General features: G+C 50.9%; 1 protein-coding gene across 4 annotated transcripts in view; it reads left to right on the forward strand.

Moving 5' to 3' along the window:
• Window positions 1–296: 296 nt before the first annotated feature.
• The window catches only part of MORN3 (MORN repeat containing 3), a 29,816-nt gene continuing 12,753 nt past the window's right edge, over window positions 297–17,359 (forward strand). The window contains exons 1-6 of one of the 4 annotated variants that reach the window (XM_047696824.1): window positions 297–399; window positions 2,991–3,164; window positions 7,904–8,061; window positions 9,564–9,723; window positions 12,492–12,676; window positions 12,910–13,557. In XM_047696824.1, the coding sequence (XP_047552780.1) occupies window positions 3,020–3,164; window positions 7,904–8,061; window positions 9,564–9,723; window positions 12,492–12,676; window positions 12,910–12,981 (720 nt within the window). In that variant the 5' untranslated portion in view covers window positions 297–399; window positions 2,991–3,019 and the 3' untranslated portion in view covers window positions 12,982–13,557. Of the gene's footprint in view, window positions 414–2,674; window positions 3,165–7,903; window positions 8,062–9,563; window positions 9,724–12,491; window positions 12,677–12,909; window positions 13,558–17,359 lie in introns of those variants that run through there. The other 3 variants (XM_047696823.1, XM_047696822.1, XM_047696825.1) reach the window with 3 other exon arrangements.

Genomic DNA, 17,359 nt, shown 5'->3' on the forward strand with positions numbered 1-17,359 from the left:
TCGGGGTGCTGTATTTGCCCTGGGGATCCCCAGATGGGGAGGGCAGTATCCTCCCCAGGCACACCGGGGCCCACGCTCTGCGGATGCCGGGTCTTTGGGCTCGCCCACCAGCCCTTTGCTCAGCAGGCCGATGAACCGGGCTGCACTCGACCTGCACAGGCCCTAAGACGTCCTTCCCCACGCCCACTACTCTGCACCCTCCCCTCCGCGAAGCAAGCACAAGGTCTCGCCAGGAAGGGGCGGGCTCTGCCGGCGGCTTTGCTGGGGCCCCGCGTTGCCATAGCGACCCCCGCCGGGCAGGGGACGCCTGAGCCAGCGCCGCGCTCCGTTATTGAGGCTGGAAGCGGCGACCCCATCGCTCGGGTCCACAGAGCTGCGGATCCAGGCTCCGCCCCGCAGGTGAGCGGGCTCAGGTGGGCTGGGGCAGGTGGGTGGGGTGGGAGTTCGGGATGACCCCCCCTGCGTCTGGGCCCCGCCCCTCCACCTTCCATTGTGGCTGATTTTATTATTTAGAATCAAAACAACCGGGCACCGTCCGCGCGCCCCGCCTCACAAGGCTTTCTTTTCCTATCGGTAGCTCCCGTATTAAGACCGTAACCTCCTCTTGAGCAGAAAACCCTTGCTCCCAAAAAAGAGTGGGACAGAGGGTGACTTTATATTACCCTGTGAGGCATTAAGTAACATCCAAAGACATCATAAAAAAGTTATTAGGTTCTAGGTTGGTTCCATTACACTTCTGAGAAAACCAAGGAGAAAGTGTCAGTTCGGCGCTAATTAACACCTTTCTGAACATTTGCTAATCTCAACTGTAAGCCACTGATATCTCGCTAAGACTTAAGGTGGTCTCTGTATAGTATTTTTATTTTTACTGTGCTTCCCCCTTAAGGTATCTGATACTGGTTTTCCATTTATAGTAAGGATATGTAGTTTCTTTCTTGGATAAATATATTGATTTTTTAAAGTAAATTAATTTACATATAAAGATTCGTCATTGTACAGGTGGTACTAGGAAATGGGAAGAAAAAGGAAAACGTTACATTTAGGACCTGAAGCGGTTTCCTTCCTCTCAGCTTTTGCACTTACTGTTTTCTTTGCCGGGAGTGATTTACCCTGTTCCTGGGCACGTCAAAATACGTGCCAGCCGTGTGGTTGGTCAGCCTGGTCAGACTCCTGGAGACCCTGCTGTAGCCCCACAGAAGGAACTCCTTGATATGTGCACCCAGTGTAAATGAGAAAGAGGGAGGGAGCCTTGGTGGTTCAGTGGGTTAAGCCTCTGCCTTCCACTCAGGTCATGATCTCCAGGTCTGGGATCGAGCCCCACGTCAGGCTCTCCACTCAATGGGGAGCCTGTTTCCCCTCTCTCTCTCTGCCTGGCTCTTTGCCTACTTGTGATCTCTGTCTGTCAAATAAATAAATAAAATCTTTTTTAAAATTAAAAAAAAATGAAAAAGGGGGCCCTCACTCATAAAGTATTAGGAATTTAAAAACAGTGCCAGCAAAGGAGTAAACCAAGCATGGCCCTTCTAAGGGTGGGCCCTGTTCGACTGCACAGGTTGCACACGCATGAGGCTGGCCATGGGTGGGTGGATGCCTGGGACACCATGATCTGAAACCTGCTCAGCCCAAAGGTAATTGGCTCAGCACCTCTCATGCTAATGGTTAAATATCTCACTCAGCCCCTGGTGCTAGCGCCACTGGCCTGTGTGTGTGTGTGTGTGTGTCCCAAACCCATGGAGCAGGAAAGAGATACCCATGATTGGGGGAGACCATCTTTATCACCTTGCACGAGCCCCCTGGAGACAGACAGATAGACATGAATGTCTGCACTGGAGATCTTGGAGACATGAAGAACACAGGTGGGGGAGTCCCAGCATAAAGAGAGACCCTAGACCACCCAAAGTTTCTCTGCAACCCCATCAGGCATCGCGGGAAGGAGAGCCCCGGTCTGATGGAGAAACCTAACCAGGTAATAAGGCAGACAAGTAGAGTATCCGGGCAAAGGTCAGAGGTCAGAGGTAGAAGGATGACCAGCCATCCTGGTGTTCCTGGGACTGTCCCAGTTTTAGTACCGGAGTCCAAGTTCCTAGGAAACCCCTCAGTCATAGGCAAACCCAGACAGTTGGTCACCCTATGGGCAGTATCTCTAGTTGGTGGGCTCCCCTGACAGCTTTTTTTTTTTTTTTTTTTTTTTTTTTTTTTTTTTTTTTGACAGGGAGAGACAACAAGAGATGGAATGCAAGCAAGGGGAGTGGGAGAGGGAGAAGCAGGCTTCCCACTGAGCAAGGGGCCCGATGCTGGGCTCCATCCCAGGACTGGGATCATGACCTGAGCCGAAGGGAGACACTTAACAACTGACTGAGCCACCCAGACACACCTTCCCTGACAGCTTCTAAAGCCAGGTCCTGGACATTTCTAGCACCCTCTAACAGATAAGGCAGGACCAAAGGGGTTGCAGTGTTGGGTACTGGGGGCCAGGAAGGTGTCCCTGTAGGCTGCGTGGTAGTGGCTACCTGCAGGCCCAGAGTGGCCTGGGTATCCCCCCCTACCCTGGCCATCCGCTTCTCTCCTGCAGTGGATCCCAGTGCACAGCACTGGGGCCTCCAGAGAAAGCTTCAGCCTTAGGCCAGCATCCACACGGATTGGTCATACTCATTATTAAATATATGACTGTCAACCACTGGTGAGGGACAGCTTCTTCCTGACGCCATCACAAACCCCCTCTTCTACTGGTTTCCCTGGGTTCCCAAGCAATTGTGTCATCAGACCTACCTCAGCGGGACCCTAGAGATAGATGCAAAGGAGGTGACAGGCAAGGGTCAGTCCAGCACAGAAGGGTCACCCTCAAAGGGCTGCTTGCTCATCTGCCCGGGGACTCAGAACATACATGACTCATGTCATTTGGGCTCAGACAAGCGCATCCCCAGGAAGCCCCAGGATCCTGGCACTACTAGGGGTACACTGAGCCCCTGATGTCCCTAACCCTTTACCAGCACCCTCTGGCCCCACAGAAGCAGGCAACATGCCTATCTCCAAGTGCTTGAAGAAGTCGGAGCCCCTGTGGAAGGGATGGGACCGGAAGGCCCAGAAGAACGGACTGAGACACCAGGTGTACTCGGTCAATGGTGACTGCTATGTGGGCGAGTGGAAGGACAACATGAAGCATGGTGAGTGGGGGACCTTGAGGAGTCCGGGTGGCTAGTGTGGAGTCTGGGCCATGGTGGGTGACTGGGACTTGACTGGGGCCAAGGAAGTCGCTGATGGAGCTCCCTGGGGACATATGTCCCCAAGGATCCCTCAAGGGTGGAATGCCACTGACCTGGGCCAGCCAGGGGTCTCCACACGCTGGGACTCTGGAACCAAACTCAACCCTGACTTCAGATGAGCAAAGACCTCAGGGACCAGCAGGGGACAAACTGGTCTTGAGACATCATCCGTAACCACAGCTAGGGCTCTGGGGACTCCAGTACACCACCTGACCTCTGAGACCTGGGCTAAACATGGGGCTGGCAGGAAGAAAAGGTGCCCCCCCCTGCAACCAGCTCGCAGTAGGGATTCAAACAGCTCTGACGTGGGGGTCTCACCAACAGGGGGTTAGGGAGGACACACACACACACACACACAACTAGCTGGGGCTTTAACTGCAACTTTTTTTCTTTTTTTAAGATTTTATTTATTTATTTGAGAGAGAGCAAGAGAGAGAGAGAGAGCATGAGCAGGAGGGAGGGGCAAAGGGAGAGGGAGAGGCAGACTCCGGGACTCCAGGATGATGACCTGAGCCAAAGGCAGACAGACGATTAACCGACTGAGCCACCCAGGCGTCCCACTTTAACTGTTACTTTAATGAGCAAATGGCATGGGGTTCCTTGTGACACAAACTAAGCCCTGAAGAAAAAGAAGTGTTTTTTTTTTTAATTTTATTAATTCAGGGGTACCAGGGTGGCTCAGTCAGTAGAGCATATGACTCTTGACCTTGGGGTTGTAAGTTTGAGCCCCATGTTGGGTGTAGAGCGTACTTAAAAATAAAATATATTTTTAAAAGATTTATTTATTTATTTCAGAGAGAGAGAACGAGAGCATGAGTGGGAGGGGAGAGGGAAAGGGATATAGAATCTCAAGCGGACTCCACGCCAAGCACAGAGGCTAATGTGGGGCTGGGTCTCACGGCCCCGAGATCATGACCTGAGCCGAAACCAAGAGTTGGATGCTTAACCGACTCCGCCATCCAGGCGCCCCTTAAAAATAAAATCTAAAAAAAAAAAAGTTTTATTTATTTAAGTGATTTCTACACCCAACATGGAGTTCGAACTCATGACCCTGAGATCAAGAGTCGTGTGCTCTTCCAACTGAGCCAGCCAAGCGCCCCAAGAGAAACAAGCTTTTATTAAAAAAAGATGATATGGCTTCTCACGTAGGTTTTGCAATTCCAGATCCTATGCTTTTTTTTTTTAAGATTTTTATTTTATTGTTTATTTGACAGACAGAGACCACAAGCAGGCAGAGGCAGGCAGAGAGAGGACTGAAAGCAGGCTCCCCGCTGAGCAGAGAGCCCAATGCAGGACTCGATCCCAGGACCCTGAGATCTTGACCTGAGTGGAAGGCAGAGGCTTTAACCCACTGAGCCACCCAGGTGCCCCCAGATTCTGTGCTCTTAACTACTTTTCTCTCGTGCCTTCCTGAGTGAATACTTTAGAGTCCAGAAACCTGGGTCAGAATCTCGGCCCCACCAACAGTGACCTTGAGTGACTAATTACCATACTCTGAGCCTCAGTGTCCCATTCTGTAAAATGAGAAAATGCCTGTTGGTAAAGATAAGAGAGGACATCTACTAAGTGCATAGCCCGGGGTGTGTGCAGAAGGGTCTGTGACTGTTTGAGGGCAGAGCATGGCAGGGATCACCACTACTCGGAACCGTCCTCATCCAAAAGCACTCTGAAGCTGCCGCCATCTAGCGTGTGACTTTAGGTAACTCATCTCCCATTCTATGGATCTCAGCAGCCTCACCTGTGCTGTGAACTTGTGGGTTGACATGGCGCTCTGATCCCTCCTTCGATGTGAGTCCTGCCTCCCCTAGGACCCCAGAGGCATAGAGCTGATTGGGTTGAGGCTCTTGAAAATGGAGCTGTAGGAGAATCCTAATCGAGCCTCCCCTCTCTTCAAGACATACCTTTGACCAAGCTGACAGGGACTGCTGTGGTGTAAGCAGACTGGAAGCAGTCAAGAGAGTCATCATCATGCAAGGCAAGGATTGGGTGGCCACGGCTTCCCTGGACTGCTCGTGCCTTCACTCCGCTAACCCCTACAGCACTCCTGGCCCACATCAGGCTCTGTACTGGGCATCTGGCAAGATGCCAAGCCTCAGGGGGCTCCAGGCTCGCAGGGAACCTGCACAATAAATAGTATCCCATTTTACAGATGAGGAAACTGGGGCTCAGAGAGAGGAAATGACTCACTGAGGGTCACATGGCTAAAAGAGGTGGCATCAGGCTGTATGGGGTAAATGACATGGAGGTAGAAGCCAGCCTCCCAGAAAAGAAAGCAAACATGCTGTCTTCAGACTTCACTGACTACATACACTTCATGACGGAGACGGTGGAGGGGCGGGGGGAGACTATAAAGTTATGGCGGGGGGTGAGAAGAATTAGTGTCAACATACCCGGAAACAGATTCGGAGTAAGACCAACGTCTATAAGCGATTTTACCCTGCAGAGTGGCAAGCCTTCCTCGATTCCTTGCAGAGGAGTAAGATGGAGATGCCTCCTCCTGGACCAGAGAGGGAAGGAGGAGCGTGTGGCTCCATCACGCACACACACACACACACACGCACGCACACACGCACACACGCACGCACCCCTCTCTGGGGAAGGAACTAGTCTCCCAGAGGTTTCTGAGGGCCCTGGGAAAAGCCAGAACCTGCTGTTTTCAGAGTGGGTAGTTTGTTTATATATAGACTGCACGTAATAAAACAAGGCTATTTTACTTCAAAAAATTAAAAATAAAAATAAAAGGGGTGGCATCAGGATATGAAAGGGACCGGAGAGGAGGCATGAAAGCGGCCATGAGAACAGAGTGAGGCGATGTCTGAACGGAGCGCATGTGGGTAGGGATTAGCCCGGCAGAAGGGCCTGTCTTCTAGGTAGTGGACTCAGAATGGAAGAACTGTGGGGGAAGGGTATTAAGTCTTGCTCAAGGAACAGACTGGAAGCCAGTGTGCCCAGAGAAGAGAAGGGGAGGACAGAGAGTGGGCACACCAAGGAGTCTGACCAAAAAAAACTTCGTTTAAGTGGTAAATTTACCTTTATCCCAGAGGCAAACAGTCTCATTGGACCAACTCAAATCACATGCCCTTCAATCAACCAATCACAGTGACCCGAGCTGATTGGCTGGCGTGGCCAGGGGGAGGAGCCAGATCCACGCAAACCATCGGGACTGAGAGTTCAGGAGAGGCTGGTTCCCCAAAAGAAATAAACCTCGTAAAAGAGGGACAGGTAGAAAAACCGGGTGAGGGCTCTACCTCAAGGGCACAAATAATTGGTAATATCTTTTGTATTGGCAGACCCTGTTCTAAGTGTTTTCCTTATATTAATGAATGTAGTGATCAGAACAACCCCATGAGATAGTCTCATCCCCATTTCACAGATGAGGAGCCTGAGGCCCAGGGAGTTAAATTACTAGGCCGAGATTAAAAAACTCACCGGGACGATGTTGGATTTGTTCCTGAGCTACTAAGGACCAAGACACGTATTAGCCCGTATAGGTACTCCACAAATATTTTATTGACCCTTTGTTCAACAAATGTCTTTGTTTGACATGTGTTGGTCACCTCCAATTTGCCAGGTCCTGTTCCTCAGTGCTGGGAATAGAGCAGTGAACAAAACAGACCAAAGTTTGTGTCCTCATGGAGTGCACATTCTCATGGAGAGCTAGACAAGAGACAAAAAATGACAAATAAGTGAATCGTCTGATATGTTAGGAGCTGATAGGTGATATGGAAAGAAACAGAGCAGGGAAGGGGCACCTGGGTGGATCAGTGGGTTAAGCCTCTCCCTTCAGCTCAGGTCATGATCTCAGGGTCCTGGGATCGAGCCCCACATCGGGCTCTCTGCTCAGCAGGCAGCCTGCTTCCCCCTCTCTCTCTGCCTGCGTCTCTGCCTACTTGTGATCCCTGTCTGTCAAATAAATACATACAATCTTGAAAAAAAAAAGAAAAAAGAAACAGAGCAGGGTAAGGGGGGGTAGGACAGACTTGTGAATTTATATGGGATGGTCAGGGAAGGCCTCACTGAAAAAAACAGATTTGAATGGAGATTTGTAGGATGTAGCGAGTGATTGAAATTTACAGAAGATCATTCCAGGACGAAGGACAGGTAGGTACAAAGGCCCTGAGGCAGAGGCATATCTGGTGGGTTCCTCGACCAGCACGGCGGCCACAGTGGTTGGAGGGCAGTCTGGAAGTTGGGAGTGGAATTCACAGATGAGGCTGGAATGATAGGACATAGGTCTCCATGTATGTTTCTGAGAACTGAAGAAATATGCAGAACATTTTCTAGAAAATCTGGCCATCTCGTGTAACCTTTGAGTATCATTTAAAGATGAAACTTATTTTTAAAAGAGATGAAACTCATTATTATTAAGAGAAGAAGGAGGGGCAGATTTCTACTTGGGGGGTTGCTGTATCAATCTGGCGTCAGGGCAAACAGCTGGAGAACTGTTATTTGTAGAAATGGAACTTTCTTGGAGTTCTCACTGGTGCTGGGGGTCTAGAGACAAGGCACAGACCCTGACTCAGCCCTTGAGAAAGTCATCAAGTCTTCTAGGGGTCCCTGAGGCCAAGGCAGACCCAGCACCTGCCCCTTCAGTCCCATGGCTGCATGTCTGCAGTGTCGACCCATCTGTGTGTCATCAGGAAAAGGAACACAGATCTGGAAGAAGAAAGGAGCCATCTATGAGGGAGACTGGAAGTTTGGGAAGCGAGATGGCTATGGCACCCTCAGCTTTCCTGACCAAGAGATGGGAAAGCCCAGGAAAGTATACTCTGGTTGGTGGAAAGATGATAAAAAATCGGTGAGTGGTTCCTGTCATGCCCTGGGATGTGGGCCGGGTTGAAAGCAGACTGTGTGTGTGTGTGTGTGTGTGTGTGTGTGTGCGCGCACGCGTGCGTGCGTGTGTGTGTGTGTGTGTGTGTGTAGGGGAACAGTCAGAGAGTCCTGGGAGAAAAGGGAGGAGGGTGGAGGGAAGGAGGACAAGAGTACTGTGTGCGTGGGAGAAGGAAGGGGTGGGAAATCATCCAGGCTTCTTAGAACAAAACCCAGGAAACAGGAAGCAAGAGGAGAGGGCCCCGGGAGGAGCCCATGAACCCTCGTGGCACAAGAAACCAGCCAGGCTGTGTGGGGGCCAAGTCTCCTCCCCGCGTCTGCCCCACTCATTTCCTGGCTTTCTTTTCCCTGGGCATTCCTTTCTGAGAATCCCCCTTCTGTTGGACCCGCACAAGAGGTGGTAGGAAAAGTGGGAGCAAGAAAGCAGAGGCCACACCCTTGGGCACAGGACAAGAGAGGAAGGTCCTGGAGGTAGAAGCCAGCCAGAGGCATGTCCTCAACTGAGAAATGCCTGAACCCTCCCGGTATCCCACAACCCACTCACAAAGTCATGGTCATCATCATTCTTATTTTACTGATAAGGAAACAAGCCCCGAGAGGTGAAGTGCCTTGCTTGAGGTCACACACTGCTGGCAAATGGTGATTGGATTTTGTGATCTCTGAGCTCAAACTGTTTAGTGACCAGTGGGGAAAGAGAGCCCAAAATAAACAATTCACATACAATTTGGTGTTAGGATAGAGGTTTTCCCAAGGAGCCTACATGAATTGAGAATTCAGGGCAGGCTTCCTACAGGAGGTAATACCAAAAGGTGCAAAGAGTTAACCAGAGAGGACAAAAAGGAGAAGGGGAAGTAGCAAAGTAGTCAGAAGTAGCAAAGAATATGTCAAACACCAAGGTGTGTGTGCCCACAGGGGTGGGGGTGAGGAGAGGGGTAGATGGGGGCCTTGAAGGTTTTGTGGGGAATCAGGATTTTGAGGGATAGACTTGGGCTGCTTAACCCAACTTCCTTAAGGTGTGATCTGCGGGGAGTCCATGGTTCTCCGTGGTTGGACACTGAGTGTGGTGTTCATTTTTCTGGGGAGAAAGTCCATAACTTTGATCTGATTCTCAGAGGCATCTGCGACTTTTAACAGGGTCGAATCAGAGATGAGGAGAAGGGGCAAACGTGATCAGATGAGCGATGTAAAGATCCTTCTAGCTGCTTCACTGAAGATGCGTGCGGAGGGGAGAACGGGAGAGTGGAAGAGGGGGACCAGTGAGGAGGGGAGAAACGAAGGTGGTAGCAGAGGGGTGGAGGGGAACGGAGAGCTTGAGGAGCTTTTTCAATGCCCGACCATCAGTCTGGGATGTAGGGCTGAGGGAGGAAGCAGGGAAGTAGTCCAGGTGTGTGGCTTGGGTGCCCGGGAAGATAGGGGTGGCTTTCCTAGTGGTGGGGGGCGCCGTGAACAGGGACACCTTCGTGCTTTCAGGGCTATGGGATTCAGTTTTTCGGACCCAAGGATTATTACGAGGGTGAGTGGTGTGGCAACCAGCGCAGCGGATGGGGCCGCATGTACTACAGCAACGGCGACATCTACGAGGGCCAGTGGTTGAACGACAAGCCGCATGGGGAGGGCATGTTGCGTCAGAGTAAGTGCCCCGCCCCGCCCCAGCCAGCCCCGCCCCGTCCCAGCCAGCCCCGCCCCAATGGCCTCCTGACCACGCCCCAGGGGCAGCCCCGGTTGGCCCGGCTTGGTCGTGCCCCCTCTAGGCCACGCCCCGACCACGCCCAGCCCCTCTCCAGCTCAGCTCTGGGTTAGGTCCCGGATAGGTCCAGATCCCTGCCCTCAGGGACTTTCTATTCTAAAGGGGAGCCTAACAAGACACATCAACAATTAAGATATTTTCTTATGGTCAGTAATTCTAGCCTACACTTACACAGCACTGAGCTCATTCAATCCTCACTACAGTTCCGTAAGATGGTACTATGACCATCTCCACTTTACAAATGAACTGAGCTACAGAGAGGTTAAGTCACTCGCTCGAGATTAACATAGTCTGTTCATTGTGAGGTCAAAAGTGCTAAGCAATATCCCTTTAAAATAGGGAAAAATAAATATGTAAAATAGGAAGATGTGTTGGAGAATGACAAAGGAGTTGGGGACAGGGGCTATCTAGACAGACTTAGGGTCAGAGAATGTCTCTGACGCGGTGATGTTTGGACAGAAGACCTGAAGGAAGAGAAGGAGCCTGATAAGCACTGAGCTAGGGAAAAATATTCCTAGAGAGAGAAAGAGTCATGAGTAAACCGCCTTAGCATCAGGACTTAATCCATTCTCTATGTAGCAACCAGCATGAACTTTGGCAGATTGGACCGTATTGCTAACCTGCTTTCAACTTTTCCATAGCTCCCTCTTACCCTCAGAGTTCAGAGCGTGGTCTGCAGGGTCTGCAGTCCTGTAGTTGTGCCTCCCACCCCATGTTCCTCGGGAATCCCTCAGTTTCAGCCTTACTCATTTTCGTTCAGTTCCTCCCACGCTTTTTGCCTCAGGGCCCTTGCACTGCTGCAATGGAAAGAAGATCCTCCATATCTTTGCACTGTCTCCTCCTCAGAGAAGCCTCCCCCATTCATACCACTAGTGCACATTCTCCTCATCCTCAGCACCTTTTTCCTTTCCTTTTTAGCACTAGGTGTATAATCTTGGGCAAGTTTTCTCCTCTCCATGCCTCAGTTACCTCACCTGTAAAATGGGAATAATAGTACTACTGTGAACAGGCACGTAATAGGCTATCTATAAAGCTAGTGTCATTGTCTCCCCAGACTGTGACCTGGACCGCGCATCTATTTTGCTCCCCATTGTTTCCCCAGTACCTGGTACATAGTAGGTGCCCATGATGAGGACACAAAACTGAGCTCAGTCTCCTGAAAACTAAAGACTCCAATTTCCAATGAGATTTGACCAAACTGAGGCATTAGATCAGCTGAGGAGGGCTTATGCCAGCTACTTTGTCATTCTCAAGCCCCCATGCACCCAGCTCTGCGGCTACTTTTAGTGAGCATCTAGTAGCAACAGCCCAGACTTAGTGAGCGTCTGCTGCGGCCACATGTAGTGTAAGGGTTCTTCGTGCATCATTGCTAGTGGCCTGGACTCTGGAGCCTGTCTGCCTGGGTTCAGGTTCAAATCCTGGATCAAGCTCTTACTAGCTACGTGACCTTGATGCAATGTGCTCAAACTTAAACTCTCTGTGCTTTGGTTTTCTCATCTGTAAATTAAGGATAAAAATATGACTTAACTAGGGTTGAGAAGGTTAAATGAGGTTTGTAAAGTGCTGAGTGCGGTGCCGGACACATAATGATAAGTGCTCAGCAATGTTACTAGCTCATACTTACATGTAGCAGGTGTCAGCAGACTACGATCCTTGGGCCAAATCCAAACCCAGCTCAACACATGTGTTTGTAAGTAAAGTTTTATTGGCACACCAGACTTGCTCATTCATTTACACATCGTCCACGGCAATGGCGGAGTTGTGGCAGAGACCCTGGGCCCCACAAAGCCGAAAATCCCAGCTGACCCTTTACAGAAAAATGTTTGCTGACCTCTCGTCTGGAGTGTATCCAGTAATCTAAGTCCTTTCCGTGAACCCATATATTTAATCTCCACAACAATTCTATGAGGTAGGTGCCTCTGTTATCCCCATTTTCCAAATGAGGAAATGAGACAAAATGGTTTTGACTTGCCCTAGATCCCATGGCTGTAAGGGTCTGAGCTGAGAAGCGCTGGCTTTATTAGTATTCCTTTTATGCCAACACCACCATCAGCCAAGCGGGAGCGTGAATTCATGATTAAGAAGAGTATGGGCTCCTGGGATGAACAGACCTTGGCTTCAAATCTTGTCTCTGCCGTGTCCTAGCTCTGTGACCTTGAGCAAGTCAGTCAGACTCCCTGAGCTTTTCAAGCTCCATCTGTAGAAAATGGAGTCGGTTATCCTTCATAGAACTGTTTTTGGGAGGAGTGAGTGAGGTCAGAAACATAGCAAAGAACCAGGCACAGAGTGAATGCTGGAAAAACATAGTCTATTCATACTATTAGCTATGACTTTTTTTTTACAAATAGGAAAGGATGTTGTTCATCCAAGTTCAGGTAAGTCGTGGAGGCCAGACGTGGACCAGGTCTGATTCTGGAAGTCACTGACACCCCCACCCCACCCTCTACCCCACCCTGGGGGCTCTGATGTTTATAGGTCAGTCAGCCCAGAGCGCAGACAGCCAGCCTGGGGCACTCTAGTCAGCTCGGTTTCCTTCTGGCTTCCCCGTGGGCACAGGGTCCGATGTGCAGAGGATGTGCGGAGGGGCCAGCCTGGTAGTCTGGTCTGGTCAGGTGTGCCCAGCACCCACGTGACCCTGTCCTTTCCCCCAGAGAACGGGAACCGCTACGAGGGTTACTGGGAGAGAGGCATGAAGAATGGGCCAGGCCGTTTCTTCCACCTGGACCACGGTCAGCTGTTTGAAGGCTTCTGGGTGGACGACGTGGCCAAGTGTGGCACCATGATTGACTTTGGACGTGATGAGGCACCCGAGCCCACCCAGTTCCCCATTCCTAAGGTGGGCACACCCAGAGACAGAAAACGGTGTCCCCGCAGCCACATCCAGCCTGGCCAGGCCTAGCCCAGCCCAGCCAGGGAACAGACAAGGTTTTGTTCTCAGTCGGGGCATCCCCATGGAGACTGGCAGCAGCCCACAAAGCAGACAGCACCTCCAAAGTAGGCAGCGCCCCAAAGGCTGGCAGCCTGCGCCTCCCATGCTCCCCAATTCAACCCCTTACTGTTTCCCTCCAGATCAAAATTCTGGACCCTGATGGCGTGCTGGAGGAAGCCATGGCCACGTTCAGGAAGACAGAGGAAGACTGATGCCAGGTGAGGGCCGGGCCTGCGCCCCAGCCTCTGATGTGGTTGAGGCAGCTCCTGGAGTCTCCTTTGGCCAAGGAACTCAGGGGCAGGAGCAGAGGGGGTGTTTCTTGCCTCCTGCAATCCATCCGGTTCGTGCTGGTTCCTTCTCTTCAAAACTCATTTCCTTGAGGAGCAGTTCGCTCCTGAATGCCCTTGAGTAAGGTGGTTTGGCCCAGGCCTGCACCTGACATCTGTCCCAGCCCCTCGGGGTGTGGGAGTCAGTGCAGTTTGAGAACAGGGCGTTGGTACAGCATCTTGGAGTCGCCAGCTCCCACCAGCCCCTTGCCCCCGCAGGGAACACACCAGAGCTTTCCGGAGAAATTCAAGTCCGTCACCCAACTGCTCAAACCGGTGCAGCTTCTGCAGAAGGAGCGAGTGGTGACTCGGGGCACACCCTTGGCACCCTCAGAGGGCACCTCACTCCTCCCAGCACTGGGTAACCCTCTCCCCAGCTGGCTTTCGGGGCCCTCTTGTTACAGCCTTCATTCTCGGTCACCATTCCTGAGAGCAGGAGTATAAAGGAGAACCCGGTGGCATGGGCCCAGGGCTTGCGCTGTGTGATTGGGACGGAGAGGGTGCAGCTCTGGGAGAGACTTCAGGTGAAGAGGGAAGATGTCCCTGCGGGCTGCATAGATTTCCCCTGGGGGAGAAAGAGGAGGAGAAGAGCCTCTGGTCACAGTGGCCACTGAGATTTGGGGTTGAGAGCTGACCTGGCTTCTCAGCCTAACACAGGAGTGCTCGACCTTGGGATCCCGTGGGAGCTTTACAAGCTACAGACACCCAGGTCCCATGCCCAGACTCTCGTCTGTCTGGGATGAATGAGGCCTGGGCCTTCAGAAATTTCCCCAGACGATACTAATGTGCAACTGCAGCTAGAACCCCTGATTTACTTTGTGACCCTAAGCAAGTGACCTTAGTTGCCCCATCTGTAAAATGGCACTTAGGAGATCTCACAGGGGTGTTTTTGAGGATTTGGTGACAGATATAATAACAACAAATAACATGTATTGAGGTTAATTGTGAAGCAGAGATCTGGAAGAGCTTTGCGTAATTCCAGACAACATTCTTCAAGATAAAAGAGACTCTTACATAATGGGTAGAAATCTGAGCTCGGCAGTCAGGCTGCCTGGGTGTGAATCCCAGCAGTGATTTAGGAGCTGTGTGTTCTCAGATAGGGCACCCAACCTCTCTGTTCTCTAGGTTTCCTCCCCTCAAATACGGGGCAATCGCGGTCCTTGCCACCCAGGTTACTGTGGTTAACATGAACATGAAATAAGACGTGTTCCTAATGCAAGAGATTCTGTCTCCCCTGCCTCCCCGGGGACATTTGGCGATGTCTGAAGACATTTCTGGTTGTCACAACTGGCAAAGAAAAATTTCACTGGCAGCTGGTGGGTAGCAGTTAAGGATCCTGCAAAGCACACGCTAATGGAAACACTCTTCTACTGCGTTTTTCAGCCCAATGACTGAAGTGTAACCCTGTAATTCCAAGATGTTCACTAAGGCCTCGGCACGTGCCGGGCACACAGTAAAGTCTCCATAAACCCCGACACGATTTCCTGTCTGCCTCCGAAATCGTAAGTGGGGTGGCCTGACCCCAAGGTATGGCTCTGTCTAGACCTCTCACGCCAGGAAGCTGAGCCTGGCCCACTGGGGACACAGACCGTTCACTTGGTGCCAGGCCCTGTGCCCAGAATTTCACTCACCACCACCCTCCCCCACCACGAACCCGCAGCTTCTGAGGCTGTCCTGCTATTATCACCCTTTTAGAGGGGGAAGCGGGTTCTGGGAGGCTCCTGAGTCACAAAGCGAGAAAGTAACTGTGCTTAAACGTAAATCTACCCGCTGTTAACGAACAGAACAGAGCATAGGGAAGGATACCTTTTTTCTTTCTCCCCCCAGAAAAAGTAGGGTGTTTCTTGTTTATGAAATCTCCCTAGATGGGGACACAATATACTGGCAACAACGGATGCCACGGGAGAGAACCGGGAACCTGGGAACAGGGGAGGGCGGGAGACTTTCTCACTGTTGTATTTGGAACCTGTGAATGTATTTGTGTCTGAAATACAAAGAAAACTGAAATTAAAGAGAGAGTGTCCTTTAACTACTGTGCTTCCCTGAGCTGCCTAGGTTTGAGTACCCCGGGGTATTAAAAACAGATTCTAGGGGAGCCTGAGTGGCTCAGTGGGTTAAGCCTCTGCCTTCAGCTCAGGTCATGATCTCAGGGTCCTGGGATCGAGCCCCACATCGGGCTCTCTGCTCAGCGGGGAGCCTGCTTCCCCCCGCCTCTCTGTGCCTGTCTCTCTACCTACTTGTGATCTGTCAAATAAGTAAATAAAATCTTTAAAAATTTTTTAAAAAAATGCAGATTTTAGAGGCGCTTGGATGGCTCAGTCGGTTAAACGTCCAACTTCTGATTTTGGCTCAGGTCGTATCTAGGGGTCATGCAATTGAGTCTAGCGTAGGGCTCCAAGTTGGATGTGGAGCCTGCTTAAGAGTCTCTCTCCCTCTGCCCCTCCCCCACCCCAAATACAGATTCTAGATCTATCCAGACTAACTTTCCATGGGAAAGGCTTGGAAATCTATATTTTACAAGCCAATCTGGTGACCCTTGACTTTAGGCAATTTTAGGAAGGAACACCTGGCTAGAGTCACAGGCCGGATATTACCGCAGCCAGCTCCCAGGTCTCTGCAGAAGCAGGGAGGGTTGTGGAGGGGAATGCACGGAAGATGGCGAGGTCATCTCTGGGGAGCACTGGAGAGTTTCACACAGGCGCCCCTGCTCCCTACTACTCAGTCCCAGTTAGGGGGCCCGTCCAGGCCACTTGGGGAGGTGGGTCCTGGTACGTGTGATGCAGGATAGAGGCAAGAAGCTACAATAGGAGAAAAAGGTCCTCTATCCCACTCAGCACACGAAGCTGCTATTAGCATGTCCAAGTTTGCACAGGATAAGAACTTAAGGCCACACTTTCCCCCAACCAACCTTCACTTCGGTCAGAGGATTTTGTTTTTATAAAACCACAATCTGTATTGGGTTTCTAGGACCACAGGGGAGGCGAGGCAAGTAACGTAAACAAAGCTGGCCTGGTGTGAGACAAGAGGGAGTGGCGGGGACTATGGCAAACACATCTCCTGGGGAAGAGGGCGGCTACAACTCCACTCCTTCTCACTGTTGCTCTTTGAGAAAGTGGGAGCAGTGCTGCTACGGCTGGGCCTTCCAATTTCTTAACCAAAGACAGAATCCGCATGTAAGATTTTTGTGAGAGCCTGGGCTCTGAGCCAGACTTTCCAGGTTCAAATTCTGGCCAATTACTTAACCTCTCTGGGCATCAATTTTTGCCATCTGCAAAACAGAGATAAATCTTCCTGCCAAGACACACACCCTGATTGTAATTGCAGGAAAGTATGGGAAAACCAGACTGAGGTAGCATTCTACAAAACCACAGGCCTAGACTCCAAAAATGCTGATGTTCAAAAGGACAAGGAAAGGCTGCTCCAAATTTAAAGCAACTAAAGAGACCTGACAAGTGAATGCAACACACAAGCCCGATGGGAAAAATCATGGTTAGAAAGGACATGATCAGGACAAGTGGAAAATATTCAGGAGTACTGTGTCAATGTCAAATTTCCTGAATCCGATCAGCGAATTGAGGTTAGGGAGAAGAACGTCCCCTCCTCGGTTTGAGGGGGAAGCATTTAAGCATGAAGGATGATAACTGCAGCTAAAGCACGTGGGCTCGGGAGAGAGACAGACATCACGTCCTCCTTCTTCACCGCTTTGGTATTTGTGATTCTCCTACTTGCTGAGGTCAAACAGGCACCACTCTACCTTCTTGTCTCAGCCTTCCCAAAAAGGCGTCCTTGCACCGTCTGTTTAGGGCCACGTTTTTCACATCTGGTGCTTTTTAAAAGATTTTTTGTTTTTTTTTGTTTGTTTTTCTGTTTTTTAAGATTTTATTCATTTGACAGACGGAGATCGCAGGTAGGCAGAGGGGGGGAAGCAGGCTTCCCGCTGAGCAGAGAGCCCGATGCGGGGCTTGATCCCAGGACCCCGGGATCATGACCCGAGCCGAAGACAGAGGCTGTAACCCACGGAGCCACCCAGGCGCCCCAAGATTTTTTATTTTTACTTTAAGGAGGCTCCATGCCCAACACGGGACTTGAACTACATGGCTCTGAGATCAAGACTCGCACAGTCCACCAACTGAGCCAGCCAGGCGCCCCGGTAATTTTGCTATTTAAAAAGAAGGCAGTGGGGCACCTGGCTGGCTCATTTGGTGGAGCGTGCAAGTCTGGGTCTCGGGGTTCTGAGTTCAAGCCCCACGTTGGGTGCAGAGAT

The sequence above is a fragment of the Lutra lutra genome, chromosome 12 (assembly GCF_902655055.1).
Source record: "Lutra lutra chromosome 12, mLutLut1.2, whole genome shotgun sequence".
In the NCBI taxonomy this organism is placed as follows: Eukaryota; Metazoa; Chordata; class Mammalia; order Carnivora; family Mustelidae; genus Lutra; species Lutra lutra.